Raw genomic sequence first — 19,863 nt, 5'->3', positions numbered from 1 at the left:
ATCACAGGTCAACACTAGTGACTGAATCATGGGCTGGGTCCTCTTGTCAAACAAGAAAGTAGGAAAGACGATTCTGAGAAAGACCAGACTGGAAAATCTTAACACATCAGGGAAAATGAAATCTTCTTTTCCTTCATCTCAGAATCTTTAACCAGAAAGACTAATTTTAGACTAGTATTCCTTTAGAAAAATGAACTAGAACATGGTCCAGGATCTGGACACAGCAGCCCGAGCAGAGCATGAAAGAGGACACACAGCAGAGGGACTTCCAACTTCGCTGAGCTCTCTCCGCTGGTATCAGAACCTGCACCCTCTGCCACCATGGTCAACTCTTGTGGCTCTGTCTGCTCTGACCAGGGCTGTGGCCAAGGCTGCTCTCAGGAGACCTGCTGCCGCCCCAGCTGCTGCCAGACCACCTGCTGCCACCCCTGCTGCTGCCCCAGCTGCTGCCAGACCACCTGCTGCCACCCCCCTGCTGCTGCCCCTGCAGTTGCCTCCGCCCAGGCTGCGGTCAGGTCTCCTGCCACACCTCTTGCTATCACCTCACCTGTGTCATCTCCACCTGCACTTGCCCCACATGCTGTGCCTCCTTTTGCTGCTGAGGCCGCTGCTCTGTAAGCACTGTCCCTGTTTACCTCTGTCCTCACAGATGCAGACCCTCCTCCCGCTCTGACCTTTGGTACCGGATCACGTGGCCCATCTGCGCTGGGTCGCATGATTGTAATGAGCCCACAACAGGTCCACTAACTCTGTGAGCACATTCTGGCATCAGTCCAAACTCTCTTCCTTCTATGCCCTGGCCAGTTTGGCTCAGTGGTTAGAGCATCGGCCGAGGGACCAGAGAGTCCCGGGTTCGGTTCCCGCTAAGGGCACGTACCTCGGTTGCCGTTTGTCCTTGGCCCGAGTTGGGTCGTGCGGCTGGTAACTGGTCGATGTGTCTCTCTCACATCAATGTTTCTCTTTCTCTTCCTCCCTCTCTCCCTCCCACTCTATCTGAAGATAAATGCAAAAATTTCCTCGAGTGAGGATTAAAAAATAAAAAAAAACCTCTCCTCCTTCTGGACCTCCCCCTGTCATCCAAGTATGCATCTGCTTGTAACATGCCAACTGTCGCATTGACCAATTCTCCCCAAATTCTCCTTCACTTTTGAGCACCAGATCATCAAGCTCAAGGAACTGAACTTTGATTTCAATATTTCTACATTACAGATTTTTATCGTCTCCTGGAGGGTCCAAAGAAGATTCTCCTTTATAACTTTTATTCTCCAAATTTTCCTACGTTGTAACTCTATGCCCAAACCAACGACTGCGTTCCTGTGAGGACGATGCGGCGTGACGGGACGCTCCCCTGGGGTTTTCTGTGCGGCCTAAACGACTGTGCTTCACCTTCACCTGTAGGACAGACCGCATGGCTTCGTCCATTCTCCCCCAGAGGCTCAGCAACCTTGGGCACAGCTGAGGTTTCACCGGGAGTCCCTTTAGTGATTAGAAAACAGATATTCTCAAGAATTTGTGGATGGAAATCAGAGAAAACCTTTCCAGAAAACCTGTTCTGGGATGCAATTAAGTTACATAACCATTTGAGCCTTTCAAGACTTGCTTAGAAGCCATGTGAGGTGGGCCCGGAACAGACTTGGGGGAAATATGGCCCATGTCTGATGCAATCCTCTGTAGGGTATGCTAACCAGGAACTCATGAATGACAAGGTTCTTCATTCCAGCTCATGAGAACATGAACACTTTCTGGCCCTGTGTCAGCTCCAAGGATTGGGGTTGGGGGCGGGTGGCCTTTCTCTGTCCTTGGCTAGTTTCCTCACAGGCACAGATCAGTAGCTAGAGCTCCTGCGGATCTCTGGGGCTCTCTGGGTGGCTCTCTCTTCTCCGACACTCTGCTCTGGGAGTTCCAGCTGTCTCGGCATCTCTCATCCCGGCGCCACCCCCTCCAGTCACGAGCATTACCAGACCACCTGGCTCTCCTTCCCAGACCTACAGCCTGGACCCAGGCAATCCTAGGGATCACCGCACTTGCTTCTGCTCTCTAAGGCGCCAGTTCTGCTGGTCCAACAGCCTGCGTCCAAGAACCACGGTTTCATTTATTTTGTCAGTTTTGGGTTTTTTTTTCAGTTGTTTCAGGCGGAGGGAAAGTCCAGTCCCTGTTCTCCTTCTTGGCTGGATCCAGAAGTCCCCCTTTCCTGTTGTCTCATCTCCTTCGCTATTCCCCCATTATTTAAAAAAACGAATGTAATGTAAGCAAATATATCTTCTATTTGTTTCTATTTCTTTAGATGCATTGTAGAACACTGTACGTACTTTTCTCCACCTGCTGTATCATCTCAATAATATATCCTGGAGATTACTTCATAGGAGCACATAGAGATACTCCTTATTCCTTTTTACAGCTGAATAGTACTCCACTATGTGAAGGAATGTAGTTTTGTCACTCTTATTGAAGGACATTCCAATTGTGTCTAGAGGATTTTTTGTTTGTTTCGTTGGTTTTTTGTTTTGTTTCTACGAATAGCACTGCTATGAATAATCCTGTGCAACAGTTTTTCATGTTTTCACATGAGTCGCTTTATGATAATTTATAGAATTGGGATAGTTGAGCCAAAGAATAATTCTGCTAGCTGTTGTCAAATCCTCGTGAGAAAAGTATAAGCATCACTGTTTTTACATAGTCTCCCTATCAGAGAATGTTGTCGAATTTTGAATGTTTGACAATCTAACAGGTGAGAAGCAGTACCCCATACTTTCATTTCATGGTAAAGAAAGATTTGCATTTTATTTTTCCATCAGAGATTTGGTCCTTTTTTTTCTAATCTAGTCCTAGAAGGGCTTTATACATTAAGACCATGAACCCTCTGTCTTTGGTATAAATTGCGAGTTTTCAAAAAGCTGTTTGTATTTTTATTTTGTTTATAGTTGGTTTTTATTATATGTATTGTATGTATTTTTTTTATTACAAATGATTGTTTTTTCACCTTCAGAATTGAATTGCAAATTTTCTATGTTATAATTTAAAAATTAAATTAAAAAATATTAAATCATGAGTCTTCTTTAATGCTGAGGCTTCTTATATCTCTACTGTCCATTCTTTAAGTGGTCCTCATTGACTCTCTGAAATGCCTATTGCGTCAGTATCTTCATTACCACACTCTGTCGCCAACCTAGACAGGCATGTATCTCTCACCCTATACTTCAGCTACTCTTGTCTTCCCCCTCCTTGTCACCCCCATCTCCAGACAAATCATATTTAAAAACCCTTGATATTTGCTCACACCTTTCTCCCAACTTTGTGATGATATCTACTCTCTCTGTATAAATTCAAGAATACCCTTAGATTCTCCTCATTCAATCAGTGGAGTGTTATTTTTCTCTACTCTCCTACACATACCATTCAGACAAGTCATTTCTTCCATCGGCTGCTAAAACATACCCCGTTCAATCATGCCCCGCTGTGTGGATGTTCTTTCTTTTCTGCTCCGTCCATCTGAATTACCTGCAGTTGTTAAAGAGAGAGTAAATGCCTCATGTTTCTATTAACCTCATATTCAGTCAACTAACAGTCATGTAGGGCAACAGCGAGGTGCCATATTTATAAACATAAATAAGAGAGTCTCTGACTTCATGGGGTATTTAGAAGGATTGGAAAAGAGATAGAAACCAGTTATGATAATGTATGGTATCCTAGACCACAGACAAATCTTGGAGCTAAAAGGAGGTAAGGATCCATTTTGAAAGTTGTAGAGGTGAAGACAGGTATTCGTTAGAGAGGGGCCAGTATCTGGACTGGGCATTGAAGTATGAGCACGAGTTTTCCAGGCTGACAATGGAAAAGCATATTCACACAAGGAAACAGCATGAGAAATGACGTAGGATAGTCATCCTTCACGCCTTCTAGGAGAGAAGAGATAACCACAGGTCCTAATGACTGTGCAGCTACAGTCTATCTGGGCTTCAGCTACCTCATGTCTAAGGAATTCAGAAAAATTGTTTCTGCCTCATGGAGTCTCGGTGAAGTGTAAACAAGATAACAATTAGAGAAAAATATTCTTGACACGCACGTCGGCACTCAAAAATAGTAACGATTGGTAGTGTCCTATTAAGAAGTGTGTCGATTTAAATACATAATTGTTATTTTGTCTTCTAATCACACAATGCTCTAAATCAGTGATTTTTTTCAACTGATGTGTGCAAGAATTTTTAAAACAGGCAACAGCTGACAATTTTCAGGGGCACTGACCTCTTTTTCCTTAGATTGTCAAATTAAAAAATGACAACAGCCAACACAATAGCCGTCCAGTGTGAATGAATAAAAATTATACCTATCTTTATGTCAGATCAGCAAAAATAGATTTTTTGGTGTGCTGGAGAATTTTAGTGATTAGTTTGTGTGCCATGAGATGGAAACAGCTGAACGTTGCTGCTCTAATTGGTTACCTACGTGTGAGTCTTGTTTGCCTCAAATGCCTGGGAGATGGAGATTAAAACTTAATCCCTTATATCTCTGGTGAGGATAAAATAAAAAATAAAAAAAAAATCCCTTATATCTCAAACACACCTTGCAGAGAGACAATAGCTCAGAATATAAGAAAATAAATAACACTTCAATTATACACATTCCATTGGGCATGTTGACTTACTAAAATAAGATTAAAAATACTCCTTTGTGATACCCTATCTCTGAAGATCATGTCAATAGCAACTTAATTTTTAAAAAGGCCCTATCACGTCAATGTGCTTTTGCTATTTAAAAGTAGTGAATCAGCCCTGGCCAGTTTGGCTCAGCGGTTAGAGTGTTGGCCCCTGGACCAGAGAGTCCCGGGTTCCGGGCCCGCTAAGGGCACGTACCTCGGTTGCGATTTGTCCCCGGCTCCAGTTGGGTTTGTGTGGGTGGCAACCAGTCTCTCACATTGACGTTTCTCTCTTTCTCTTCCTCCCTCTCTCCCTCCCGCTCTGTCTGAAGATAAATGCAAAAATGTCCTCAGGTGAGGATAAAAAATAAAAATAAAAGTAGTGAATCACTGCATTGTAACTGTTTCAAATCAAATAGATTCAATAAGGAAAAACAGAGAGGAACTCTGTTAGAATCTTTTGTAGCTCGCTGCCATCCCAGGAAGTCCAAAGGCATCACAGGACTCCGGCCTGCGCGCAGAGAGCTGCCCCTTCCAAGACGGGTCCCCAACCTGTGTTACTACCAGCACTTCATGTGACTTACTCTTGGACAGCAGAGGAGATTTATCATTATATGATCCATTCTCAACATACCATTCTGGAGTCAAATAGAGAAATGAAAAATTAACACTTATGAACTCCAATGAAACAATGTCACGTAATGGGTCTACTTGAGAAGACACATCAGACAGAGAAACATGGGAGCTGATTCACTCAGCTTTAACCACACTAAATAGCTCATAATACAACAGGAAAAGGAAATGGTACCGTTTCTATAAATAGGAATATTTACCAGATAAACAGAATGATCTAATTTACTAAAATTAACTGATTTTCAACCAGGATAAACAACAACAAGGAGAGTTCTGCACATGGTCACAGCAGCCTTCAGCGGGATATAAAAGCCACAGACAGCAAGGAGAGACCACACTCGAGAACCTCACTCTCTCGGAAACTCACCCAGAACCTGCACCCTCTGACACCATGAGCTGCTGTGGCTCCTGCTGCTGCCGCCCCTGCTGCGGCTCCTGCTGCTGCCGCCCCTGCTGTGGCTCCTGCTGCTGCCGCCCCTGTTGTGGCTCCTGCTGCTGCCGCCCCTGCTGCGGCTCCTGCTGCTGCCGCCCCTGCTGCGGCTCCTGCTGCTGCCGCCCCAGCTGCTGCATTTCTAGCTGCTGCCGCCCCTCCTGCTGCGGCTCCTGCTGCTGCCGCCCCTGCTGCTGCCCCTGCTGCTGCCTCCGCCCAGTCTGTGGCCAGATCTCCTGCCACACCACTTGCTATCGCCCCACCTGTGTCATCTCCACCTGCCCCCGCCCCATGTGCTGTGCCATCCCTTGCTGCTGAGTCTCTGCTTTGAACACACGGCTTGCTCCTTGCCTCCCTCCCCGCAGATGCAGACGCTCCTTTTCAAAAATGTGTAACTGATCCCTTGGATCCCATAGCAAACCCCAGACCTACTAATACTCTGTTCGCATTCTAACTTCTGTCCGAACGTCCTTCCTTCAAATGAACTCACTCAGAATCTCCTAATAAATTAAATTCCCCCAACATCCCTCCTTTTGTCTTCAAGACATCCATTCTTTATGTCTAAGAGATTTGAAGGTTTTCTCCATCACTTGTGGGGCCGCAGATTTTAACTCCTCCGACATCAAAGTCCAAGGAAGCATTTTTCTTGTACTCCTTTGTAAAGATTTTCTTACACCAAAACAAACCTCCTTGCACTGACACAGAAAATTAAATGTGATTGTTAGTCTTTTTTTTTTTTGAGGTCTTACATGTGGTCCCGGGTAACTGTATTTGGCCTATGCCCACTGGACAGAAAGCACAGATTAGTCCACCTCCAACAGAGGTCAAATGACATTGGTCACCATTTAGCTTTTTTTTTTTAATCCTTACCTGAAGATATTTTTCCACTTATCTTCAGATAGAGTGGGAGGGAGAGAGAGAGGGAGAGAAACAGAATCACTGATGTAAGAGAGACACATGGACTGGTTGCCTCCCGCACGACCCCGACCTGGGCTGGGGACGAACCACATACTGGTTCTATCTTCGTGATGGTTCTGAGTTTCATACTGCCCAGGGGTTTCTCTGGCCAGAAACAAATAATGTTCCCAGCTTGAGATTCCCACACCACAGGGAAGTCTAAAATTGGAATCCAAACTCACTTAAATGGTAAGCTTTCAGTTCTGAATATAGAATTATTTTTTTCTCCCATTAACATTCACCAAAGGACAAGGTTAACTGGGCTTCTCTTACTGAGATTTTCCAGTTCTCCTAGCTCAGATGAGAGAGCCCTCCAGAGTCTGTTTCTCATGGTCCCAAACAGTGTTTTGGCCCCACGAGGAGGTTAGAACCCCAGCCCTGCATCATTAGTTCAGGTCCTGAAGGAGCTCAGCTCCAGATCACAGATTGAGTGACCTCAAGTTCCTCCTTCATTCTGACTCCTGGGGATCCGCATTTTCTTTCTTTTAAATTCAGACATGTATTACTTTAAAACTTATATCCAGAATCTCTATCTATAAGTAGTCAGAGGGGGATTTAGTATTAGTTTAGTATCTGTGTTCCTGAAGTCCTTCATGAATTTTTCCCAAGAGAAAATTCACCTGTTAGTCATTAGAATAAGTGGAAATTATAGTAGGCAATGTAATATAATTTCTAACAAAAAATTTGATTAAATCAATAGCCACTTTAATAAAATTGATGTTTCTCTTTTGAACACCTAATCACATATAAAGGACTAGGAGACTGACAACATGCATTTCTTGTAGAGAAATCAGGCAATCTTTGTTTAATCAATGCCATTGCTTGGTTGACCAGGAAGAGAAAGGTGGAGAGGAGTCAAAGTAACCCCATAAAAGAAGACCCAGTGAACATTATTTAATTTGACTTTCCAGATGTCATTATCCAAGCTCCACAACAAAGACCATTAAAATAACAAATTCATGGCTCATTCCTATTTATTCTTCCCCCCTCTTACTTGCTGGAAGAAGTATCCTCTCCCACCCTGTGGTTTGAACCTCGCCAAGTGTCTCGCTTTGGCCAATGGGATGTGAGAGGACATGACCTAAGCAAAGAGCTGAAATGTGCTTGCAGGACTAGGGTTGCTCCCCTGTGCTTGTGCTGTCTGGGGTAGGGCTGTCGGTGAAAATACAGGCCAGCTCACTGAACTGGAATTTCAAATAAACAATAAATATATTTTTATGTAAGTATGCTACTTCAAAAATATTTGTTGTTTATTTAAAATAAAAATTTAACTGAATTACCTGTATGTTTACTTGCTAAATCTGAAACTCTAATTTGGAAAAAAACATCCAAAACCAACCCATAGCCAGAAGGCAACGCCAGCCTTAAACAACTGACCTGCAGACGCATGACCAAGAAAGAAATACCTGTTGTATATTGTGAGAGTTTGTGGCTGCTTGTTATGCAGCAATAGCTGACTAAGTCAACTGTGGTGAGAAACGAGCTTAATACAATCAGTATGAAAAGATTAAGCAGATAGTTTTCTATAAAGAAAATAAAAATAAAGGAGTGCCCAAGTGTTTGTGCTAGGATTGGTTTTATTTTAATAAATGTTTTGAAGGATATAGGTTAATGAATATCTGGGTTTATAGATAAAATTAATCTTTTATGGATAATACAAAGTGAAATACTATCATAATATTGAAGGGGAATCCCATTCACTTTTGTAAACGTATTTGTTAAAACACAGCCTTAAGGGTCAGACAGGTTGAATCCAGACTTTGTTATTTAAGGTAAGAGCTGTGTAACCTTGGGGAAATTCGTTAACCTCTCTAAGTTTCAGATTCTTCATCTATAAAGTGGAGATAATAATACGTAACTCAATTGATTGTTCTGATGATTAATAAGATAGTCCTTGGAACATACCAAGTACTCCCTAAATTATATTTAAAGTTCTTACGTAGCGGAAAGAAAAGCGGAAGTATCCAGCATCAGTGAACAAAATAGTACAGTATCATTAACTGTTCTTAGAGGAAAATGGGTGTAAACTTCCAGTAAGAGCCTAGTTAGAAAACAAAAGAAAGACCCTTATAAAACTATGATATAAGGTATTCATTTAAAGGACTGTTGAGGCCAAAAATGTCCACAGAATGTTGGTCGTAAATAAAAAGGCTATCTGTAAACCAGAAAAATCTGAGCCTTACACCAGATTATAATATGACTTTGCCTAGAATATTGCATGTAATTCTAGCCACATTATCTCAGAGAGTTATTTAGTCTATACAGTAAAAAAAAAAAAAAAAAATCAACTAATGTTACAAGAGAAAATCTTGCCATGAGGAATCAGCATGAATTTGGTATAATCCACAGCTATGACAGCTTCCATGATGTCATCACAGCAAACAGAATTCCCCATGACAACAACAAAAAGCCTCCCCTTGAAGCAGAGGAGGTCATTTTAGGAAGATGACTACTGAACAGCATTTGATTGGCGGCCTGCAAGCTCCTAGCCTCTTGTTTTCATTTCGTGTTCACAGAGAGAAAGTGGGATTGACTGGGCAGATTTCTTTTGTTTTTTATTCAAATCCCAAAAAAAGTGTTGATCTCACTAGTGGTTCACTAGTAAGTGATTTCACGAGTAAGAAGCAAGTTTATAGAACTCATCACAACGGTAAGATATGGGGTGAAGGCACAGACAACAGCAGAAGGACTCGGTCGGGCACCTGCCTGTCTCGGCGCCGCGGTGCGCCCCCCAGGGAAAGCAGACTCCTGGAGACCAGCGTCCAGAAGAGAAGGGCGCACCCCACTCCGCAGTCCAGCTCTGCGGGTCCTCAGAGAGAAACCCCTGTGCTCGTGCACAGCTCTGACCCCGCACAGAAGCCCTGCGGCCCTTTCAGATGACCTGTCATGGGGTGAATCATTTCCCCAATTCTCTTATCACATTTAATGATACTACTTATTTGGAGGCTTGAATCGGTCTGTCTTCCATCCGAAGACTCGGGTCTACTGAGCCTGATGAACATAACACTCAGAGGTTGCTTCCTGCGGAAGGAGAGGACCTGGACCCCAGACCTAACTGTGTGACGGTGGTGAACACACGTGCCCCCTCCTGGAGAGTGGGGAATAGGCCTCCATATCCTCTACGTCCCTTCCTGGGTTCCACACGTGCAGTGATTAATCCCACATTATTTACAAAAACAAAAATTGCAACAGATCCCCGATGGGGGTTTTACAACCAAGGTGGACGTTGATTTTGGCTTGCAAGGATGAAGACAGCATTCCAGGTGACTGTGAGACATTACAATCGAGGTAGGACAGCCCAGAGGGGCAGTAATTAACCCAGGGTGGCATGGATGCAGAGTGGCCGGGATCCAGGGTGCCCTGCGGTGCCTCCCCATGTGCAGACCCACAGACCTGCCTTTCAGTGAGCCACGGAAGGAGGCACATGGAAGCAGATGACTGCTCGTCTGCACTGGGTGCTGCTATTACCTGTTCCTGTCGCGCATGTGCGTAAATAAAGCAAGTCGCTGTGTGGGTGGCAATTATGAGAGTCTTTGAAGTCCATGAATACAAGAAACTTCAGGGCCACCGGCAGAGTGATGAGGTACTATACTCGTTTAGAAAACACATTCTTTTCTCTTTTATGAGTTAGAAATATTTAAAGAGAAATCCATCAGAATCCAATCCAATGTCTAGATTTGGTGAGAATAAACAATATAAAAAAAGAAAGAACATTTGTGGCGTCTGTGTACAAATACATATGCATGAGGTGGGGTTACCAAAAACACTATTAGTCAACGTTAAATCCTCACTTGATTGGCCAGGAAATTAACAAGGAAATGACCCTGTGTCCTGGGGTTATCAGCACCAGGCCAGGGTATATAAGGGCCCCAATGGGGAGGAGCACAGTCACACCTGAGAACATCAACTCCTCACACCAGTTCAACCCCGCCCAGCCCCAGACACCACCATGACCGGCTCCTGCTGCGGCTCCACCTGCTCCTCCTGCTGTGGGGGAGGCTGCTGCCAGCCCTGCTGCTGCCAGCCCTGCTGCTGCAGAGACCCCTGCTGCTGCCGCCCCTGCTGCTGCCAGACCACCGTGTGCCGCCCTGTGAGCTGTGTGCCCCGCTGCACGCGCCCCATCTGTGAGCCCTGCCGCCGCCCCATCTGCTGTGACCCCTGCGGCGTGCAGGAGGGCTGCTGCTGCCCCATCACCTGCTGCCCCACGTCCTGCACGGCTGTGGTCTGCCGCCCCTGCTGCTGGGCCTCCACCTGCTGCCAGCCCATCTGTGTGCAGGCCCCCTGCTGCCGGCCCCCCTGCTGCCAGCCTGCCCCCTGCCGCACCACCTGCAGGACCTCCCCCTGCTGCAGCTGCTGAAACCCCTTGGTCCCCACACATCAATACACTGGAGCCTATGCACCTACTCTGCATTTTAATCGAGTTAAGACAAAACAGATTTTTTCCATAAAGTGACCATTATCATTTTTACATACTACCATTTGGACACACAAGCAGATCTCCATGTCCACTCTGAGCCAAGTTCCCAGGTGTCCCCAACAGCAGAAGTCACTATGGGTGGCAAGCCCACCTTTCAAAGTCCCTGGAGTGGACTTGGCAAACACATGTTTTAATAAACTGATATATCCTGTAAACCTCCCCGCTACCTGATTCATTTCTAAGTGCAGGTATTCCAATCAGTGTACACAAGTGAGCAGATGATGAGCAGGAAGGAGAGTGAAGAGGGAGACAGGAAAAGAGACAGAGAGGATGAGGAGAACAGGACAGAGAGACAGAGAGGTGCTAGGGACCCTGGTAAGAGTCTTGAACATGGTACAGGATGGCCAGGCTAGTCCTTGGGCTGTGCATGTGGGTAGGAATCTATGCACACCAGGTCCTCCATGGCCTGTCCTTTGTCCATATCTCCAGGTTCATGTCTCAACATCCCTCACTAAGTTTCACTAAGCAATACGAAACTTCTCATGACACATGCCATGCTGTTCCATTTGCTTCTATCATGTTCCTTCATTTTTCTGGAGTATTCTTCCCCTTCCCCTTCCCTCCACCTTCTTCACTTACCTAACTGAGTCATTTCCAAGTTCAGTTCAGTCTTCTCTAGCAGTCCTGTCCTAATCTCTGGGTCACACACACACGCACACACATGCATGCACACACGTGCACACACACGTGCACATACACGTGCATGCACACACAGGCTAGGGCAGGTACCCCAACAGATGTCAATAGCACCCTGTGATCCTGTGCTCATCTCCCTCCCCATAGGACATGCACTGAGATCATCTATTTCTCTCCCTCCAAGGACAAACCACAGTTATTCACTCTGGCTCCCAGTACTGAGCTCGATGTTTAAACAGAGTTGGTAATTAATCTCTATTTGTTGAATTAAACTGAATTAGAAGGGAATCGTCTTTATGACAAGAATTCTAAAAGACAGATATTTACGTAAAGGAAAAACGTCTGCATCAGTATAACTTCACTTTTCTCATCCTCAGGTTTCCTCATCTACAAAATGGGAACATTAATAGTCATCAGTGTAGATCACTGGAAAAGTTAAACGACTCTAGTTATGTAACGTGCCTTGTACATCGTAAGCACCCAGGACCGTTCATTCATATTCCCTGTTGCATATTTCAGCGTCACTGTATCAAACAGGTGCAGATGATGTGCTGTTTATTTATTTACATTAATAGGCTTATATATTTATTTTTCCCATTTAAAAATCATTTTTATTTTTCAGTTACAGTTGACATACATTATTATATTAGTTTCAGGTGCACAAAAGGTGCTATTTATTACATATCATGTCACAGAGAGTGGGAAAGGACTCAGGGAAGGCTATTTTAATTCAAGGATAGTCCACTTCCACTGATAGAAATAAATTTCCTACTAAATATAATAAAAAAGGCCCAAAACTTCATCATCAGATCGAGACTGTCTTGTAAGGAAAGGGTTCTTTAAAAGTTGACCTATAAGTTCATAGGCACGAGTCCTGGATTATAGGATTTATGAACAGAGATTTAGCATCAGGTACAAGAAATAGCCAGGGACAATATATGCTTCTGGCAATTTTCCTCTCACCCTGAACCACCCACAGGAATTGAACAACTCAAAGCTCTAAGAGACTCCGAAAGAGAACCTGGGTTCGTCTTCCCTGGCTTTAGGCAGATGAATATCTAAACCACTTACAAGAGATCTTTCTTCTTAAAATTTCAGAAATAAATCCCAATGGTCCCCTGATCACCTAGAGTTTTCTGTCTTTTCCAAGGAAAATATTTCTCTTCTCAATAATGACATCCATCTCTTCTGCCTTTCACATTTGTATGGGTTTACGATAAACCTGGCCCGTGAGGCCTCCTGCGTTTCACAGATGAGGAAACAGGCTGGCAGGGTGTGGTCCTTGCTCTAAGTCACACAGCTGCTGGGGGCGGAGGAAGGATCTGAATCCTTCTTGGTCTCCCCATCCTCCTCCTGTCCCTTCCCATTGATCTTCCCCTTCCCCATTTCTAACTGTTACGACTGCAGAATATTTTACTAAAGACCATTTTGGAGAATGGAGGAATTCTGTTTGCAGAATTTTAAACATTCCCTAACATCTAGTGGCCCCCAAACTAGTTCCTACAGAAACACAACTTACGAAGCTCTTGAGATGGGGGCCTGGTTCAGCATCACAAAGAGTCACCAACACCACGTTCTGTTTCCATCTCACCACAGAAAGTCTACAACTGACCACCACCTTGGCTAACGCTCACTTGCTCCCGCTCTGGTAATTATGCTCTGGCAGAATCTGAAATTTGAATGTTACGACACGAAAAGCCCACGCGATAAAGACCACAGACGCCATCTCTCGTCCCACAAGCTTACGTCCAGGAATGTGCTACAGCGAAGGAAACCGCACAGCACAGGACCACAAGGTGAAGGGAGAGGAAAGGTTTCTGTAGGATTTTGAGAAATAGTGGATTTAGGTGAAGTTATATAAAATGGTGTTTTGTTAGGCTCAAATAAAATAGGGCTTTGTGCAGAAGAATTAATAGCAGGACTGGCCTGTGAAAAGGACTTAGATCCTCTTTCTTCGGATACTCTACAGCTAAGGTGAGGGCGAGGGTCGTGTCTGAAAAATCTCGTACCTGAAACTCTGCCTCCGGGTTGGATATTGAGGCTGCTTCTCTGTGTTAAGGTGACTAAGGTCCTGGCCAGGCAATAGTGGGTGTAGGATGTTCCCTTCTTACAGAGGTGACTCAGACGGCAACGTTTCTGACACTCTGTAATTTTAGAACACAAAATGTCTTAGTACTATGTCTTTTTGTTAGTTTTTTAAAAAAAAAAAAGCAGTGACTTCTCTTCCTGGCACTGGAACCCTGAGCTGAGGGGCCTGGTGTGGGACGGGGACCCCTCACTCCTCAGGGAGGACCTTCACAGTCAAGGTGTCCCTCCTGATTTTAATCCGCCACACGTGGGTCTGGGGCCAGTCCATCCCTGCCTCTGCCCCTCCTACCAGTCTCCATGTGGCTTCTTCTTCAATTTTGTAGTTGTAGGCCTTCCATTCAGATTGATTTCACACGACCTAGAACCAAGATTACCCTACCCTGCAAAGCTCTGATTTAGAATCGGTGGACATATAGAGTTACCCAGACAAGAAAAAGCTAAAGGAATTCATCACCACCAAACCAGTGTTATATGAAATATTGAAGGGTCTTCTTGAAGGAGAAGAAGAACAAAAATATGAACAATAAAATGGCAATTGATACATATCTATAGACAATTGAATCTATAAACAAAATGAGCAAGCAGAACAGAAACAGACTCATAGATACAGAGAACTTTTTGTTGCTTGCCAGATGGGAGGGGGTTGGGGGATGGGTGAAAAGGATAAAGGAATAAGAAGTACAAATTGGTCGTTAGACTGGTGAACCTCAAAAAGAAGGGGGGAGAGAGGGCAGGATGAGATAAACCAAAGAACTTCTATGCATATATGCATAACCAGTGGACACAGACAATAGTGTGGGGAAGGCAGGAGAGAGGAGGGATTGGGGGGGGGGTTGTAAATGTAGCAAAAGGAGGGAACATCTGTAATCCATTCAATAATAAAGATAAGTTTATTTAAAAAGCAGTGAATCTGTAACAAAAATAAATTAATAAAAATTGCAACAACAAAAACAGCAGTGAATAAAATAATGGATATATTCCTATTCCTAACATCTGGATCTCTCTATATATAATCTAAACCAAACAACAATATGCTAAACCGTAAATCAAGCAAGTTCTTCTTTTCTTTCACTAGATGGGACAAAATTTTTGATAATGTTCACTACACTGAAGTGGCTCAGAGTTGGGAAAAGACGAGGCGTCAACCACCAGGGTTTACACGCAACAGAAGACCTGTGGAATCGCTGCAAGTTGGCCGGTCTTTGCTCTGTGTGACTCAGAAGCGGTTCCACAGATCTGGCCGTCCCCGCACTGTGATGGGCTGCGACAGTCCGCAAGTCAAAGGCTCTGAGCACCAGGACTGCGGTGGACCAAAGAGACAGAGCTCTTTCATGTCACCAGCTCACTGAGGCCCCTTTGCCTTCTCCTTCGTAAGGAATCAAAACCCTCAGCCAGCAAACCTAAGCATCCACTACAGAAATATACTGATTCCTGCAGAAATATTTTCCATATACTTTGAAGAACTCGAAACACGTGCTCATGTCACACCCAGCAAGCAAGAAATAGGTCCGTTTAAATGTCATTTCTAAGACCGTGTTCAAGCACAGTAGCAATAAAATCCACATTTAGTTTGGCTTTATTGTGCCATGAGACATTCTTTTCCTTCAATTGCTTTATCTGCCTTGTCCTCCCTGCCTAAAATCTGTCATTACTGTGTGATCAGAAGCTACTCAGAACATATTTTTCTTTCCTTTCCCTCTCTACCTCCCAAAGAGCAGAGCATTGTTTACGTGGTAAGTGTCATACGTCACTGTGAGTAAGAGACCAACGCGAACGGCCTGTAACACCAGCAGCCTTGTGGTCTGCGTGGTTATGTCCACGTAAACAAGGAGAAGCAATCTGTTGTTTGACAGAAGCTCTGCACCATTCTTGTCCTAGCAGGTTCGGGACACATCTCCTTTCATGAGTCATTTTGGTGTGGTTAGGGTTTTTTTGCTCTGTTTTTTTTTTTTTAGAAATTCTTGCTTCGTTGCAAGAAATCAAGCCCGTGAACATCACAGTCGCACACTTGGTCAAGGATGTGAACCGGAGGAGAGTGTGACAGTGGCAACCCTGGATTCTTCAGCTTGTCACGAGGTCTGGGGAAACTGGCTATTCAATGAGTAATTTTTCTGAAGGTATAAATCATCACGTAATCATTTCAAGGGGGAAAGCAGGAAGGAAGGAAAGCATCCGTCGGTGATGTTGGAATTGCTGCCTCAGCAACTGAATCCACCAATCTTGACTTCTCATTTCAGTGGGCAACCACAACTTTGGGAAGTGACCTTGTGTATCCTGGGGGTTATCAGATCCTGGCCAGAGTATATAAAGGGCCCCGATGGGATGGAGCACAGTCACACCTGAGAACACCCAACTCCTCACACCAGTCCAACCCCGCCCAGCCCCAGACACCACCATGACCGGCTCCTGCTGCGGCTCCACCTGCTCCTCCTGCTGTGGGGGAGGCTGCTGCCAGCCCTGCTGCTGCCAACCCTGCTGCTGCAGAGACCCCTGCTGCTGCCGCCCCTGCTGCTGCCAGACCACCGTGTGCCGCCCTGTGAGCTGTGTGCCCCGCTGCACGCGCCCCATCTGTGAGCCCTGCCGCCGCCCCATCTGCTGTGACCCCTGCGGCCTGCAGGAGGGCTGCTGCCAGCCCATCGCCTGCTGCCCCACGTCCTGCACGGCTGTGTTCTGCCGCCACCGTATCTGCTGTGACCCCTGCGGCGTGCAGGAGGGCTGCTGCTGCCCCATCACCTGCTGCCCCACGTCCTGCACGGCTGTGGTCTGCCGCCCCTGCTGCTGGGCCTCCACCTGCTGCCAGCCCATCTGTGTGCAGGCCCCCTGCTGCCGGCCCCCCTGCTGCCAGCCTGCCCCCTGCCGCACCACCTGCAGGACCTCCCCCTGCTGCTGCAGCTGCTGCTGAGCAGCCCAACAGGAAACTTTCCAAGTGTTCAGAAACATACAAACTTCCCTCCACTGTGGATCAGATCCATCTTTCCACCTGCTGCTCTTCAACAACCAATTCAGCAGTGACTGTCTGTGCATTTACCACGTCATTGTGCAGCTCATCCCAACCCTTTTTGAGAAACTTTAGAAAAATTCCAACCTTCGTCACTTGAGTTGCTGGCTTGAAAAAAACGAGTAAACACAGTTCAAATTTCCTCTTGAATGAAACGCTACCCTACTGGCTCATCATCTCTCCTCTGCTGTTTCGAGATGGGATGTGTTTCTAGGATAAGATCACATTCATGCTGGGTTACTGCACAGTAAAATAATAAAATTTTACTTCTGGGAAGCAAATGCGTTTCTCTTTATTGCTTATTCATCTGCAAAAGCTGATATTTAGCTGAAGCTATGGTATGCGGAATCGGAAGAACCAAAGGAAGGATTTCTCATGGCCATTATTTAGCTTTAGGCACAAGTCCAGGACAAGGTCTGTCATTTTAACAGCAATTTGAATAATTCGGAACATCTCATGTTAAGTACCCTCCTCTTCCAGGCCACAGGTTTTGCGGGGATGGTGACGAACTGGACAGGCCTCAGCGGGCCTCTCTGGTCAGGCACGTGACTCATGAATCATCAGCACCTGTGTTCCCTGATTTTAAAATGACACAGTGAGGAACGTCCACTGGTACCTGGGAATCCCTAACAACAGAGCCTGTGCTGGGAAACTCCCAGCTTCTCCAGGGCTCCCACCGGCACCACTGTGGCCAATTCGAATTTCAGTGGCATCACTGCCGCTGAGCGGTCAGAGAGATGTTCCTTGGTGGGTACCATTCTAATTTAGAACTCCGGATAATGTGGCCATTTAAAATAAGGATGACACAGTGGCAACGGTGATAACATAAATCCGCACTGGATCTCTTACTGCTACAAACTTTTTGGCTGGCTAGGGAACTAACTATTATTGTTTTCCCAAGCACTATGTACAGAGTTCCAACGATCTGATCTATGGGAGTTCTTGTCACTTGCTGCCTGTATGCTTGGACATATCTACCTGCCCAGTGAGGGGAGACAGGCCTGGATCTTAACTGACTTTGCTCACTAAGGGATTCCCTCTGACCTGCACGGGGTTTGGCACATTGGCTATAATCAGAAATGATTTGTTGAATCATTGAGTAAATTCTAAGGTTTGGAAGAGAGAGATTTCCCACTCCACTGTCTCCTCATGCCGGACATGTGCTTTCTTACAACGAAACAACAAGCCATCTCATGAAGAAGAGTATTTTTCTTGAAATATGGTAGTAGCTTCTCAACAGGTATCCCATTATAATAAAAGCTTAGCACTGTCCATGCATTCACAATGGAGTTTTCCCTTTACTACAGGTTGAATAGTTGACCAATGAGTAGGCTCCAAGGTCCAGTTTCTTTCTACATATTCTTGACCACCACTTTTTTTTTGAGGGGTATCCTCACTCGAGGACATTTTTTCATTTTTTGTTCAGATAGAGTGGGAGGGAGAGAGAGAGAAATATCGATGTGAAAGAAACACATCGAGTGGCTGCCACCCACACTACCCCAACCAGGGCCGGGGACAAACTGCAACCGAGGTACGTACCCTTAGCAGGAACTGAACCCAGGACTTTCTGGTCCGCAGGCCGATGCTCTAACCGCTGAGCCGAACCGGTCAGGGTTTGACTACCTTTTTTTTTTTTTTTTATGAATAACAAAAATTTATTTCTCATAGTTCTGGAGGCTGGGAGTCCAAGTCCAGGATGCCAGCCTCGTTAGGTCTGGCAGGGACATCTTCCAGGTTGCAGACAGCCAACTTCTCCATGTGCTCACAGGGTGGACGGGACGAGGTGTTGAACCTCTTTTGTAAGAGCAATGACCTCATTCATGAGGGCATCCTCATGACCTAATCACCTCCCAAAGGCCCTACGTTCTAACCCTATCACCTTGGGTTTCCACATATGAATGCGGTGGTCCCACAGACCATAGGATTACCTTTCTTCCATTCTAGCTCTATGTTAGAAGCACCGTGGAGCAATTTATTTTTTTTCCTTTTTATTTTATTTATTAGGGTGACACTGGTTAACAACATTATACAGGTATCGGGTGCACAGTTCTACAATACATCATCAGTACACTGTATTGTGTGTTTACCACCCCAAGTCAAGCCTCCGGCAGCCCTTTCTTTTCATCTGGAAGGCACAAACTTTAAAAGAAAAAAAGCGGCAAACCCACATTGTAGCCTTGCAGGTGGCTTAGTTTTTATCCCGTTAGTCCACCATCTTTCCGTTCCCTGTAGGCCATTAGACCGCCCTCCACACCAGGCAAGGCTCAGCCAGGGATGGGAGCAATTACATTTCACATGAAGGTGCCACCTGGCACAAGGTTGACCACCATTTTTAAAGGTTCTCTAACTTCCTCTGTTTTCCTTCATCCCAGAATTTCCCTTGTTAGCCTTTTAGCGACTTCCTCGTCTCACAATAGTTTCTCAGACACGGAATGCTTGCTTTTCGCCCAGGCTCATCATCATTACTGGATCCGTTTGCTTCGACAGTAGCTCCATGCTCTGGTCAGCCACAAGCTGGCACCGGTCTGGGTAAGCTGCAAGGGACTATGCAAGCAGAAAGATCGAGAAGAAGGCTTAAACTGGAGCCTTGGACCACAGACCCAGAGCAGACTTTGCTGTAAAGCAAAAGGTTGGAACCCAGCAAATCCAGAGGCAGAAGCTACCAAATTGCTGAGTAACAGGATTCTCCTACAGGCCCTGACGGTTTGAGACAACTGAATGTCACAGTTGGTTCTGTGGGCAGTTAAAGGTCTGATGCGAGGGAGATCACATCCACAACACAAGGCCAACGTAGAGCAAAATGGCTTTATAGCATGTGCCTGGGTGCAGGCGGGCTGAGCCAAAAAGGGTTCAGCTTCAAATAACAGTTGGGGTGTAGGTTATATACTCTACTTTTAGCTTCCAGCAGCTCCTGCTGACGTACTCTGCATGACCCATTGTCCACTTTGCAGTTGGACTGGTCTGGTACCTCATCCAGATTGTCTTGCGGATAACCCGAGAATCCTTATCTG

At 45.4% G+C, this 19,863-nt stretch overlaps 3 protein-coding genes across 5 annotated transcripts; all 3 read left to right on the top strand.

Moving 5' to 3' along the window:
• Positions 1–321: 321 nt before the first annotated feature.
• Positions 322–6,014, top strand: LOC118633897 (keratin-associated protein 4-7-like). Of its 3 annotated transcripts, XM_036268104.1 has the most exons (3): positions 322–436; positions 3,755–3,764; positions 5,663–6,014. In XM_036268104.1, the coding sequence occupies exons 1-3, from the start codon at positions 322–324 to the stop codon at positions 6,012–6,014; spliced, it is 477 nt and encodes a 158-aa protein (XP_036123997.1). The 3 variants fall into 3 exon arrangements, with proteins under 3 accessions (XP_036123997.1, XP_036123998.1, XP_036123996.1); XM_036268105.1 differs by lacking the exon at positions 3,755–3,764 and having other exon boundaries at positions 322–424; positions 5,671–6,014; XM_036268103.1 differs by lacking the exon at positions 3,755–3,764 and having other exon boundaries at positions 322–470; positions 5,660–6,014.
• A 4,588-nt stretch (positions 6,015–10,602) lies between these two features.
• On the top strand, positions 10,603–11,010 carry LOC118634775 (keratin-associated protein 2-3-like). The gene has a single exon (XM_036269528.1). The coding sequence runs from the start codon at positions 10,603–10,605 to the stop codon at positions 11,008–11,010; it is 408 nt and encodes a 135-aa protein (XP_036125421.1).
• Positions 11,011–16,249: 5,239 nt separating this feature from the next.
• LOC118634112 (keratin-associated protein 2-3) lies at positions 16,250–16,756 on the top strand. The gene is made up of 2 exons (XM_036268429.1): positions 16,250–16,484; positions 16,578–16,756. Exons 1-2 carry the CDS (start codon positions 16,250–16,252, stop codon positions 16,754–16,756), a joined length of 414 nt encoding a protein of 137 aa, XP_036124322.1.
• The last annotated feature ends 3,107 nt before the right edge of the window (positions 16,757–19,863 follow it).

The sequence above is a fragment of the Molossus molossus genome, unplaced genomic scaffold (assembly GCF_014108415.1).
Source record: "Molossus molossus isolate mMolMol1 unplaced genomic scaffold, mMolMol1.p scaffold_m16_p_19, whole genome shotgun sequence".
In the NCBI taxonomy this organism is placed as follows: domain Eukaryota; kingdom Metazoa; phylum Chordata; class Mammalia; order Chiroptera; family Molossidae; genus Molossus; species Molossus molossus.
This window is presented reverse-complemented; position numbering and strand designations above follow the sequence as displayed.

Bases quoted from the DNA above. Each gene is read 5' to 3' on its own strand.
- LOC118633897 (XM_036268103.1), top strand. From the start codon at position 322: ATGGTCAACTCTTGTGGCTCTGTCTGCTCTGACCAGGGCTGTGGCCAA. The intron at 471-5,659 runs CCCTGCTGCTGC...CTCTGACACCAT, and splicing joins CAGACCACCTGCTGCCACCC to GAGCTGCTGTGGCTCCTGCT.
- LOC118634775 (XM_036269528.1), top strand. From the start codon at position 10,603: ATGACCGGCTCCTGCTGCGGCTCCACCTGCTCCTCCTGCTGTGGGGGA.
- LOC118634112 (XM_036268429.1), top strand. From the start codon at position 16,250: ATGACCGGCTCCTGCTGCGGCTCCACCTGCTCCTCCTGCTGTGGGGGA. The intron at 16,485-16,577 runs AGCCCATCGCCT...AGGGCTGCTGCT, and splicing joins CCTGCAGGAGGGCTGCTGCC to GCCCCATCACCTGCTGCCCC.